The following is a 13491-nucleotide window of genomic DNA, read 5'->3' as shown; positions in this document are numbered from 1 at the left end:
GATATTGGATGTCAACTATACTTTAATAAAAAAATGAAAGAACTAGTGTTCCATATTGAAATCTACCCTAGCCCAAAGTAGAAAAGAAATTTTTTCCTATACAGCTTCCTCAGGCAACCCATCCCTCTGGCAATTTATCTGATATTCTCCCCTACTTAGCAGTTCTCTTCAGGTGGCCTGGATTTCTGGCAAAACACTGTCTATCTCATTTAATGTACCTACACATTTCACTTACAGATATTTGAGACTTCTAAGAGCCTGGTAAAAAAAAAAAAGACATTTTTAACCCTATTTACACAAAGAAACAGGCTCATGGAGGCTTTAAGTGACTTGGCAGACCTGGAACTGGTGACCCAAGTCCCGTGACTCAAGGAGTCTAGCTCCTCTTGGTCTTCTCTCTTTTCCTATCTGTCTAGTTAAACGGTCTCAATGGATTTTTCTTCACATATATCCTGTGTTAAATTCAAAGAATGATGAAGATTTCCATTTCTTCGGTCCACTCAAATTAGTTACCAGTTTTATTTATTTATATACGGTCAGCCTTTTCCAAAAAAACATTGAAGGGCCATCAATAACGTATTGACCTAATGTATTAACATTTTCTAGTAACATACACCACAAATTCACCATAACACACACACACACACACACACACACACACACACACACACAGAGTCATACATACACACAGTCATACATACACAATGGATTTCTTAAAGATGGCCACTTTGCAATACAGAGACCACCATGAGCAAGTCGAATGCAGAAAAATTATATTCCCAGATCATAGGTCTAGCATTTAAGGTAATTAAATATTTCTCAAAGTATGTTCTCAGAAACACTATTACCATAAGATAGGCCTTCATCCCCAAGTGAGTTCTGTGGTCAAATAAGTTTTAAGAAACCCTCATCCTGCATCTCTCTCTTGCCAAGTCACACTACACACAAGCGGATTAAAAGACTGAGAAATCGTGACAGTAAACAACCCCACTCAACTCTAAATTCCATGAAGATAAGAATCATGTCTCCCTTGTTCATCTCTAGATAGCCAATACCTAATACACACGGTGCCTGACACAAAAGTAGGCACTCAGAAATATTTTTCTTTTAACAAATCAAGTGTTTGTTTAACGCAACACTTCCATGAAGCCTTTTCCCTTTTCTTTTCATTTGCTGGATCACCATACTGATCTGACTCACTCCTTCCTGACATGATTATCAGATGGAAATCCAAAAGGCCACGTTTATTCTGTAAAATTCTAATCACACATCGTTGGTTAGTGCAGACTACCAGTAAAGTCAATCGTGAAAATGTTTAGGAGGGATTACAAAATAAACTTTCTTTCTGGGGGCCCAATTCTTATTATTACAACCATGTAATCCCAATGACCCCGAACAGTCACAGCCTGTCCACAGAATAGGCTCTATTAAAACTTGGGAGCAAGGCCAAAGTAGGGACTGGAACTCCATTTTACACCTTTCCTGGAGCTTTGTAGGCTCAGGCACTGTTGTAGCCAACTGCCAAGAAACAGCATCAAGTGAGCTAGTCATCACAAAAGGGCCTTTGTAACTGTCTGCTGCAAATTAAACCAATCGACCCACTCTAAAACTAGCACTCTGAAGAAACTACAACTATCCCCACTTTTCTGCTTCAAAGAATGTCTTCCTGCTTCTTACCAGTAACTCACTTTTGCATTCCTGAAGTCACTTGTTTAGCTCTTTCTTCCAAGAAAAAGGGAAATTTTCACTAGCAAATGTGAATAAAGCCCAAATAGTACCACAAAATTGTGTTGGTTATGTGGTTAAATCATGTCATTCATTACCATTTGTGAGAACTGTCCAAGTAATACTAACCAAAGAGGCTTTACTTCAAGTCAACTGGAAATGAGTGAATTAAATGCCATCCAAACATTTAGCATTGTTAAACAGAGCCAAGAGGACAGTTTTACCCTGCTGAGTGCCAGCCAAAGCATTTCTGTTTCAAAGTAGTGTTGGTTAACACCAGCAAGCTCACAAATCAGGATAATTCTACAGGAGACAGGGCAAGAGAATGTGGCATGAGGGCAACACCAATTATAACACTGGTCCCCTCTCCCTACGAGAGTCAAAAGGCTGAGAAAATGGAAACGAGGGTCAACTCATCAAGTGATCTCTCTTCGCGGACCTACTCATCTCTCAACACATTTATCCAGGTAAAACCACATTAAAAGATAAAGGGTGAATTTAAAGTAGACTTGAAAGCCAAAGAAAAGCAAAACTACAACCAGAAGTGAGACAGACAGTACAGTCCTTGGTGATGGTGGGATTGACTGACTCCCTCTGATTTGTATTTTCCTTTAAGTACCCACTGGCAAAGGCCTCTCCTTCCCCACGCTTTCCATTTCCCTTAGTTATTACTCATCTCTTTATCTCACTCTTCACCTACCCTCCTACCCTGATCCTAAGTATGGAACTCAAAGCAATAGGCCTGATCTATAGACCTTGATGACCACTCATAAACAGCACTCTGGTCTTCCCATGGGAGGGAGCTATATAACTTACCACTAGCTACAAAGACAACTTTCCCTGAAACATCTCAGAGCAAGATGTTTTTTTAAAAAAGATTAAAAACATTTTTTTTAAGTAATCTCTACACCCAACCTGGGGCTCAAACTCACAACCCCGAGATCAAGAGTCACAGGCTGTACCAACTGGCCAGCTAGGTGACCCTCAAAGCAGATTTCATTAACTTGTTGACAGGAAAGTTTTCCAGCTAAGTAGAAAAACAAGTGTTCTATCTAGAGGACACAGAGTTCTAAAGCAAACCAAAAAAAGGCACAAGCCCTTTTCCTCCACGTTAAATTTAAAGGACCCTTTCCTTACTTGAAACTCCACCCAAGTCATACAACTGGGTTGTATCAAACACACACATCTAAGCATTTGTTACGATAGAAAGATTTCATTAAAGGAAAGTCTTTCGGCAATAATAGTGCTTCAAGGGCTACCATACAGCTATCGTGGCTTAAAAGCCTTTTTGAAAATTAAATATTAATGTTTGTACTGCTAGAAATTCCAGCAGTCATAACAAAAGGGCTCTCTCTGACAACTGATAAAGTTTAAAAACTAACTTCGTTTTTTTATGTACTAGTATCAACATTATTTTTGAGGAAAATAACTTTTGCTTAAATTTGAAGATCTTCACTTCTTTGTGCAGTTTAAACTGTGTGCCACTTGGCAATACCATTTTCATAAATACTATACAAGCCAACAGTGGCAACAGCCCGAGCATGTAAATGCTGAATGAAGGGAACCAGTTCCCACAGGTTTCTTTTCTTTCTCTCGTTTATTTATATGTGCTGTACATCAATAAAGCAGAGTAGCCTGCATACGCATTAAATCACAGCATGTATTTTTCTTAAATGGAAAAACACTGTGAATGAAAGATGGGGCAGACACAAAGAAAAAGCTCTTTTTTACATTATTGACTAAGGAGGCCTTGCTGGTTACAAGCATAAGTAACACAAACCATCGTCACTTGGTTTACCATTGTGGGCCCTCCTAACTTGCCTCGACTGTAACAGAAGTACATGTGTATAAATAGGAATATTTTTAAGTCAATCTATTCTTGGTATCTTTGCACAGCTGCTGAAGAGAGTAACAAAGTAGGTCCCTTAACAGAAGATAAATTAAGAAGAAGCTCCTGAAGAATAGCCTGTAAGAGCAGCAGTGATTATTTCAGAACTGCTTGAATAGAAAAAAGCAATTCCGTATCTGATCCAAGATAGTAAGTCATTTGATCCCCAAACTAAGACAAAGAAAATACCCGTATCTCAAGATAGCAGAAAGGTCATTCTGGTAAGCCTCCAAGCATTACCATACCTGGCTCAGAGAAAGTGTCACTAATATCATCATCTTTGTCATCTTCATAATCCTCTTCCTCCTCTTCCTCCTCCTCATTTTCAGAAAGTTCATGCTCACTCCCAAATCCTTCATCATGGTCCTCATCGTCAGCATCTTCCTCGTCTTCTTCATCTTCTTCAGGACTGCATTTGGTTGGCTGTTCACCCAAGTTGTCGGAGACAAAAAGGGAATAATTGTGCTCTTCTTTTTTCTGGGATGAATCTGAGACCAATGTGCTGGCAGAAAGGCTGCTACTCTCTCCTGCTACAATTGACCCAGGACCCTCCTGGGACAGGGGACTGAGTAATAGTTCCTGGGTTTCTTTAAAAGGCAAAGCTGGAGTGGTGTGACCCTGAAGAGGCTCCAGCCCTTTTTTCTCTGGTCTTTTTGCTACTGCACCACAGTAGCAGGTGTTCTCCTTTGCCGCATCTGCGTGAATCTGGCTCAACAAGGGCCGGCTCTGCTGCACTGGGTTGATCTTTACCTTGGCCTTTTTTACATAGTCTTTACATTCAACATGAAAGTTCACCTTTTCATTATGATACATGTTGGTCTTCACCATGATCTGTGTGCTTGAAGTGGGTTTACTTGCTTTTTGGACACAGTCTGACAAAGGGACCTCAGCCTGAAGAGTCTTAGAAGAACACACAGGGGCAGCTGCTCTGCTTGAGATCTTTTTGCTAGGGAATGAAGAGGGCAAAGGAGCTTGTTTGACACTGAAAAGTGAATCAGGGTAATAAAGGGAATCGGAAACAGACTGAGAGTCCTCGCTATTAAGCTGGGCCAAAGTTGGAGTTTTACTTATGACCTCTTCATCTTGGTAAGGACTAGAAAAGTCATCAAGACCCAAGTAATCCACTTCTTTTGTTCCCCAGATGTCACAGCTGGTTAGTTTGGTATACTTTGTTAAGTCTTCACAGTATGTATCCCACTGTTCCCAGTTTGAGGTTAAAGCACCCTCATTATCCAGGACATCTGTGAAAGACTCCAGATTTTCAATGTCTTTGCAGTCCTCCAAAGAAAGGAAGTTGTCTCTAGGATTCTGTTGATAGTTCATCTCTCTATCCTGAGAAAAGTGAAAACAAAAAATCACACACCACATTTTAGGAAAGAAACATTCACCTCCATCCTCACATCCATATATCAAATTGATAAATCAGTACTTGACCTCTGGTCTGTCCTATTTTAAGATAAAGGCTATTTACAGGTCACTTTACCATTCCATACAATATCATTTCCCGGGGCAAGGAAAAAAAAGGGAAAATATGCCCCTTGGGAGGCTTATGTATGGTCTAAATATCAAGGGCTCTTGAACTTTACTATAAACACTCTTCCTGAAAAAGCTTTACATTTCCTGATCTTTGACTTAGGATTTGAGGAACTCCTTAGAAACGAGCTTCAATTACAAAGCAAATAATGAAGACCTTACCTTCATCACAGAAGGATCTGTCTTCTTAAATGAGAACTTAATATTGAGACAAAGAGCAAACCAAAGAAGAGTTGAAACTCAGCCACAGAAAGATACGATTTTCAGTAAGACCTTGTCAACAACAACACCTGGGCATGGGGACTATATTACTTCTCACAAGTATGATACTCCTCATGAACAGACATAGGATTTTTAAAATAGGTCAGTGAGACTATGCAGTCATTAAAAAGAATGCAGTTAAGGTCTAATGTACTAACACAAAAGGCTGCTCACCATGAGTCTTTATGTTCAAAGGATTAAGTTACAGAATACCGTATCTACGAATATGTCACCCAACTTAAAATACTCATATGTTTATATATAAGCAGAAAAACTCTGTTAGGAGTACCTATCTTTGGGAGGAAAGTTTGGAGGGTGGAGGTTCAGGAAGGAAACAAGGAAATTTTCACTTTTTCGGCGTGCTTTTGTTCTGTTTTGATTTTTCCATTTGGGGCTTTTCTTGTTTTGTTTTTGCTTTTATATGTGTGTCTCTGTGTGTTTTTATGGCTTTAATGAAATACAGCTTACAGACCACAAAATTCACATATATCAAGTGTACAATTCAATGATTTGTAGTAAATTAGCCGGTTTGTGTCCTTAGTTTTAGTTTTTCAGTTTTTATACACTTCCATGTTGCTTAAATGGTATGTAATTAAAATTTAAAAAAAAATTATTTTAGTACTCTTAGGTGTCTATTTACCTCGAGAATAAGTAATAAGTATACTGTTTGGAATTGCTTTTTTTACCTCACATTCTTTGCATCAGATGCTTTGCTCAACGTTATCATTCCTAAACATCCCAGCTGAAGAGCCCGTTAGCAGTTAGGCATATCAAAAAAGCTTCCCATCCTCATCAACAAAAGCTGGACTTATCTAAAGGTAAATTCTCCTCTATTTTCTTTTATGTGTGTGCATGTGTGTATGTATAGAATTATTTTTTTATAATTATAATGCATATTTTTAAATTCTAGTATAATTAACATACAGTGTTATTTTAGTTTTAGGTATACAATACAGTGATCCAACAATTCAATACACTACCCAGTGCTCCTCATGGTAATCCCCTTCACCTATTTCACCCATCCCCTCACCCACCTGCCTTCCTTTTACTCTTTTCAATTTTAGCCGTCTAAAATTACTAGACTGACAGTCACGAGAATCAAACTTGACATCCTTTTCCTTTTCAGGCATTTATAAATGAAAAAAAAAAGATACCACAACATTTTTACCCCAAATCAATTAAAGCAGAATCCAAGAAAGTGTTACTTACCAGTTCATACATGAAATCTGGATCTGAACTGTTTGCTAAGAGATCTGTGCTCATCAGAGTCTGTTCTGAAAAGGTGTGGCTTCGAAAGGCATCCCCAAAAGGCGGATCCATTCCGCTTACACTAGGCTACAACAGAGTGATTTTAATTTTAGAAAAGTTAAAGACTACTCCAAGGCCAATTTATTACACATACACCCCATTCCCGTGCCTACTAACTTATTATTTTCAGAATTTTGTATATTTTCTCCTTTTTAGTGCATTTAAGAGATTTAATTAGCATTAAATTGTGACCTTAAACTAGGAAAATAATGAAGATGCATTAAAAACAGAAAAAGAAATAGTGGCAACTGTTAATAATATCTAACTTCTAAAAACTGAAGTTTATTTAGCCACTAGAATCAGCCTACACTACTTAATGAGTACTTTTATTCAGCTATATGACATTTCTTCAAATCTATCTCTAACAACACTCCCTCTTCTAACTCCCCGAGTTAGAGAGAAGAGTAGAGAATTCTGGCATCTGTAGTGCAACAAGTGCATCCAGGAACGTGATGAAGATAGGAACAGCCAAATATCCAAAAATCCTACTGGTGAGACCAGACACTTGGGCATGAGCTCAGTAACCTTTATCCTGATACCCCACCCCCTCCTGCCAAAAAAAATCCTGATTCCAGAAAAGGGTACCATTCATTCTGTAATAAAATTAGCGGGAAAAAACTTGGCACCCAGAGTTGATGCTTCTTTTCTCCATCCCCCTTTTCCATTTCAACATCTATATAAATCACTCCAGAGTGAAGTGAGGACTCACACTCCAAAGTGGCCAAACAAGTGAATGGCCAAACTTTGAAATCTAACTTGGATGAAGGAAGAAGATGGGAAAGAATAAAAATTCTCTCTTTTTTGTCCTTCTGCAAGTTTTTGCTGAAACTTAAAAAAATTATATTAGCCAATTTGCTTGTATTTCTCTATTCATATTGCTTCTACCTACCACGGACTGGCCTTTTTACACACTCTCCTATCATGTTTTTTCTTCATTGGCACTTCCCAACCCATTCTTTTCTTTCTCTGATTTTTCCCAACCCTACCAGGCCACATGCTCAAAGTGTTTTATAGCTCTAAATTCAAGTATTCAGTAAAGAGCAAATGAAACTTTGAATGGGAAAGAACTCTAAACAAGTACAGGTAGTCTACTTGGCACAGACATTGGGGTGGAGACAGGCCCCTGGTTTTAATATCAACCAGCAAATCCCCTTTCTTTGCCTCTGCTGCCTGCCTCTGAGCCTCTGGACAGTCCCACCAAGTTGCTTATTTTCTGTGTTCAAGGTGTAATTCTGCCTGGCCCCACATAAAGCCACCTAAGAGTCCCTGCCCTCTCATTATTTCTAGGCTTCTCCTCAGCACTGAACAGAAAGAGGTAAGGGGGTAAGAACTAACCACTGGAGGGGGACAGGAAGAAGTATGGATGTGCAATGGGGATTAAAAGGGCTTCATGGGGCAGGGCACCTGGGTGGCTCAGTCGGTTATGCTTCCAACTTCGGCTCAGGTCATGATCTCACGGTTTGTGAGTTTGAGCCCCACGTCGGGCTCTGTGCTGACAGCTCAGAGCCTGGAGCCTGTTTCAGATTCTGTGTCTCTGTCTCTCTCTGCCCTGCCCCCACTCACACTCTGTCTCTCTCTCACAAATAAATAAACATTAAAAAAAAAGGGGGCTTCAATTAGTTTTTTCAGAAATCGCCCCAAACCAGAGCTAATCAATTCTAAGTAGTTACCATAATATAAATAGATATAATCATTCAGAAATGTTTTCTGGGAGGTATACACACACACACACACACACACACACACACACACACACACACACACACATATGGGAACATAAGTGTGTGTATGAGAGAAAGGTTGAAATATCTCACCATTTCCTCTTAACTACTTTTCAATTCAGTAGGCATACATGCAAAGGAACAAACGGGAATCAGGAAGTAGACACCGAGACGGAAGTGGGCTTTTTGTGGCAGACTGATATTTTCAGGGGAGTTGGGTTAGCCTCCATAAAGCCAGCAGACCTGTCCCCCTTCTAACCAGCTCTTCATTCACCATGTTTCCCATGTCAAGCTCATTACATTTCAAAGTGGTAGCAAAGGAGGAAACAGAAGCAATGGAAGGAAGGACATGTATTCAAAACTAGCTGAGGTGGTAAGTAAAATGTCTTAAAGAGAGTGTTTATCAAGTTGTGTTAAGATTCAGAGAACTTACAGAATCAATGGTATGGACTTTTCTGCAGTGGGAAAATATAAAACTTCGTACCTACTCTGTTGTAATTTACCTGAGGCATTTCCAAGCCCAGATCCTGTGAGTACGATGGCAAACTTTTCTTTTTCCTCGTTTGTAAATTCCTTTCCAGCTTTACTTTTAATTTCAAGATCAAAGACGATTTTCACAATAAATGCCAGGTTTTCCCAGAATGCCTTCAATTTCAATGCTTGGATCACTGCTTTTTTTTTTTTTTTAAGTAATTCTGTGTGAATCTGTCAAACAACAACACAAAGTAACTTTACTGAGTGCCATTAAAAACAAGTTGACCTTTCAAAAATGACATTAACAAAGAACATTTTAAAGGAATAAGTCTTAGGGTTGCAATTTCAAGAATTTGGTCATTTCTTGGTAGTAACTTTCCTGAAATTCACCATCCCTCTATTTGTTTCTAAAACAGGGTAAGTCAATAACCAACTGGCAACATTAAAAAAAAAAAACCACCTTGACAAAATTAACTGAGGCCTACCTTTTCCTGTGATTTGAAAGATAGCTAATGTTAAATAAAGTTCCCATTCACTTTATGTTCTGTATGAGAAACGATAATGTCTCAACATTTAATTCCATCTATTGTGTAATTATTACTGTGAAACCGATCTACATTTTATATCTCTTATAAATCTACAAGAGTAACGAATAAATAAAGTCAACAATGGAATTTAACACATCATCCTCTGCATTAAATAAAATCACATTCATAACAGCATATGCAACATTATTCTTTGAGTTATAAGTGAAAGCTGTCCTTGAAATGAGAATTATTCCAGTAAGTTTTTTATATCTTATTTAACAACATGTTTATCCTGGGAGGAAACAGGGATTAAGGATTACTCTGCAGAAGGGTTTCAAGGGTTAAATTAAGTAATGATTGCAAATCACCTTGCACAGTGTCTTGACTATGGTGGATTAATTCCCTTTTTCCTTCTCTGTGAAGGCCTTAATTATACCCACTTCATCAACTTTTCCTATCAGTGGTTCTCAAAGCATGATCCTAAGACCAGCAGCATCAGCATCAATTTAGAGATGTGTTAACGAGTGCAAAATTTTGGGCTTCAACCCAGAGCAGCTAAAGCAGAAACTCTGGGAGTGTTTCTTCCAGTTATGTCTTTAACCCTCTAGGCAATTCTGATTCTCCCTAAAATTTGAGAACCACAGCTCTACACTCAACTCTTTGCTCTCATTTCTGCCTAGTTGCAGTATCGTTTCTTGGATTGATGTAAAGAGCCAATTTAAGCTGAGCTGCTCCATAGTTAACACATCTGGACTAGAGGATTAGAATCGTACATTATATCAATTTCAAAGGCCTCTGCTGAACAAATAAGAGACTGTCAACAAGGGATTCAACAATTGGTCCACTTTTTAGATTAATAAATTGACAACCATTTGTATTTCCTGGATCTTTGCTGGGCTCTCCCCTCTGGTGGGCTCTCATTCTTACGCTACTGTTCTAGCCTAGGAAACACCATCGAGTGCCCAGACTGGGCCTAGAAACAGAATTAACATCTCAATAATTATGCATCTCAATCCAATGCTACAGTCCAACCAGATTATTCCCTGCTCCTGCCAAAGGCCAGTTCTAGTCCAGCTTCTCCTAATGCAGCCTTCCTTCTGCCTTGGTCCTACTGCTGATATATAATCTCAGTCCAAATTCTTCCCTTGATTCCTGTGAGAAACAGGGCCGGTTGCCTTTTCTAGACCTATTGCTTTAGATTCCAAAAAGGAATATGATTCAAGTGATGCATTCAACAAACTGGGTTAGTATGGACCTGGGAGACAAGTTTGATACTCTAAAACCTGAAGTTTACCCTTACTAAGCAACAGGGCTGAAGAACTCAAGAAAAACTAAGTTCTATTCAACAAATACTTACTGACGTCTATTAAGGACACCAGCTACCAACAACTTGGTTTATCAGGGAAACGCTGGACCAAAAAAGGGCCAAGTTCTAGTCGCAGCTCTCACTTGCAAACTATACAACACTGAGTAGGTCAATCTTTCTAAGCCTCATGTTTCTCATTTCTAGAAAGAAACACTACTACTAAAAATACTAGTTTCCTGGCCACTGAATTCTCCGAGCCACAAAACCATGTACAGATACAAATACAGGTATATCCCACTTTTTGAAGTTCATGTTATGCCACCTCACTTTTACAAAAGACCTACATCAGTACCAGTTTTTGCGAACTGAAAGAAATCCAGAGCAAACTTTTGTTTTTATGAAAAAAGGTGAAAATAGTGTTAAGCATTTGTTGGGCCCTTATAGAGGCAGTGGCACACCACAAGCAGGGCAGCGAGAGCAGCCTCACCAGCTCCTTCCCTGGGAACAACATTCAGCATCTCAGCATCAAGCTGCCACAGCTTGAACAGTGTCTGTGAGCATCTGTGCTTTATCTACATTTATTTTGCGCATGTGTTAGCAAGGTGTATCCTAAGGTTATCAGGAAACCCTAGGAGAGGTTATTTTTTGGGTCTGGGAATGATCAAAATTTTTCCTCATAATTAATGGTAATTGCTTCTCCGCCTTATGACATTTCAGCTTACGAAAGGTTTCAGAAGAGCGTTCTAGTTTTGCATAGCAGGAGAAACCTTTTTTTATTTAAAACTTTATTTAAACACTGGACATCAAAACTAGGCTGTCAATGCAATTAGCAAAAAGACCACTTGTTTGGAGCACTTGACAGGAGACCTGGATTCCAGTTTTGATCCCATAATTAAAACTAAACAGTCTTATGACTTTGAACAAGTTATTTAAATTTATGACTGAGCACCCAGACCGAGGAATTACAATTATTCTCCTTTAACTGTGTAACAGGAATGTTATGAGACTTGAATGAGATATTAAGTTAGGATGTACTAATAAAATAAATCTGAAAGGTGATTATTATCAGCAGGTATATTTTGCCAATGCTTTCTTTTGTTGCACAGCAGTCCATCTCAGAAGCTCAACATTTGTGACAGTTATTGGCAGCAAGGCTGAATGTTTTAAGGACACCAATTCCCAAAGAGAGGGTATCCATCATGTAAAGAGTTGAGCACGCACTCCTGGAGTAAAGGTCCTTAGGTGCTTCTCCCAGTCTCTCAGGTAGCAGCAAACAGGATGGGCGAAGAGCCAATTGTACCCCAAGCAGCAGAACCTCTTTTCAGTAATAAACTCTCTCAGTCTCTAAAACTAATGATCCAAGGTCACAATCAATTATCTTCATTCCCAAGGTTTTCCAAATGCTTCATACCATTCCAAACATTTATTGTGAAACAACTACAAACAACAAAATTCCCCACCGAAAAGTGGAAGGGAAAAAAAAGAATAAAGATTTCTACACCAATTACCATTGCACAGAATCTTCTGTAACGATACACTGCTCCCAAATCATCTTCTATACTGGGGAGCCATATACAGAGGGTACATTAATGTTTAGATGAGCAAGTAACAAGAGGAAAAGTGTAACAATGGGCTTTTCAGGAGGCCTTCATACTTCTCAAGAATACCCACTATTTTACTCAAAGCTTTGATGTTAAAGTTATGTACTTTAAAAGCAATTAATTTCCCAACGTGTGACCTGAGGAGTATTTGTTCCAAAAGATGTTGAATAGTTACTCAACAAAAGGGTTATGAGGTTTGGAAAACACAACATTAAATAAAACTGTTAATACTACCTTTACGTAGGACTTCTTGCGAACTTTAAGGTGCTAGGTGCTAATGTGCATTATAAATCACCAATAGATGAATAGAGCAGATATCATTTCCCAAACTTAGTTGATCTTAAAATCCTCTACCCTGCACTCAAGGAGACCTCAAGACTAGAGCTTCTTGTTGTTTAACACCACCACCCTAAAGAAAAGGCTAAATTAATTCCCCTAGTTATGAGTTCCCTTTATTCATAGCTCTGGCTCACCAGTTCCCAATATAGTTTTGTGGGCTTTTCAAGGGAGAGAAGACTGTCTTCCATCAGAAATATTTGCCAGTAGGAGTACCTGGGTGGCTCTGTCAGTTATGCATCTGACTCTTGGTTTGGGCTCAGGTCACGATCTCATGGTTCATGGGATCATGCCCGGCACTGGGCTCCACATTCACTGCTTGGAGCCTGCTTGGGATTCTCTCTCTCCCTCTCTTCCCCTCCCTCACTTGTGCTCACTTGCTCCCTCTCTCTCAAAATAAATAAACTTTTTTTAAAAAGAAGCATTCGCCAACATTTCCTGTACCTGGGTCTGTTCAGAACTATTCAACAACATCTTCTAGGCACAGGAAGATACCGTTAACAGAAAATTAGCTCTCTGAAGCAATGTGATGGGGTCCAGGACAGGCCACCCCAAAATATGCCACCCTGGTATATTATTTTTAATTAAAGTTACTCAACAAAGAGCCAGTACAAGAAAGATACTCGGACCCTCTTCTGTCCCCCTGAAAGCAGGAAATAAAGTCTTCATGTGGAAGGTACCCTCCCTGCACCTGGGAGATAGAGGCATACTTATTGCCAGAGATAGGCAATTCAGGGCCAAGAAGGTTGTATAAATAAACCTTGTTATCTCTTCATTAATTTGCTATCCCAAGCCCAACCATCTTTGTCTT

General features: G+C 39.1%; 1 protein-coding gene across 2 annotated transcripts in view; it reads right to left on the bottom strand.

Moving 5' to 3' along the window:
• Window positions 1-13491, bottom strand: part of CREBRF (CREB3 regulatory factor) — a 57265-nt gene that overhangs the window by 27554 nt on the left and 16220 nt on the right. For both annotated transcript variants that reach the window (XM_019450334.2, XM_019450335.2), the window contains exons 2-4: window positions 8940-9141; window positions 6617-6742; window positions 3859-4945 (exon numbers count right to left, since the gene is read on the bottom strand). In XM_019450334.2, coding sequence (XP_019305879.1) covers window positions 3859-4945; window positions 6617-6742; window positions 8940-8948 — 1222 coding nt within the window. In that variant the 5' untranslated portion in view covers window positions 8949-9141. The remainder of the gene's footprint in view (window positions 1-3858; window positions 4946-6616; window positions 6743-8939; window positions 9142-13491) is intronic.

The sequence above is a fragment of the Panthera pardus genome, unplaced genomic scaffold (assembly GCF_024362965.1).
Source record: "Panthera pardus isolate Hobbes unplaced genomic scaffold, ASM2436296v1 HiC_scaffold_2, whole genome shotgun sequence".
Classification (NCBI taxonomy): domain Eukaryota; kingdom Metazoa; phylum Chordata; class Mammalia; order Carnivora; family Felidae; genus Panthera; species Panthera pardus.
This window is presented reverse-complemented; position numbering and strand designations above follow the sequence as displayed.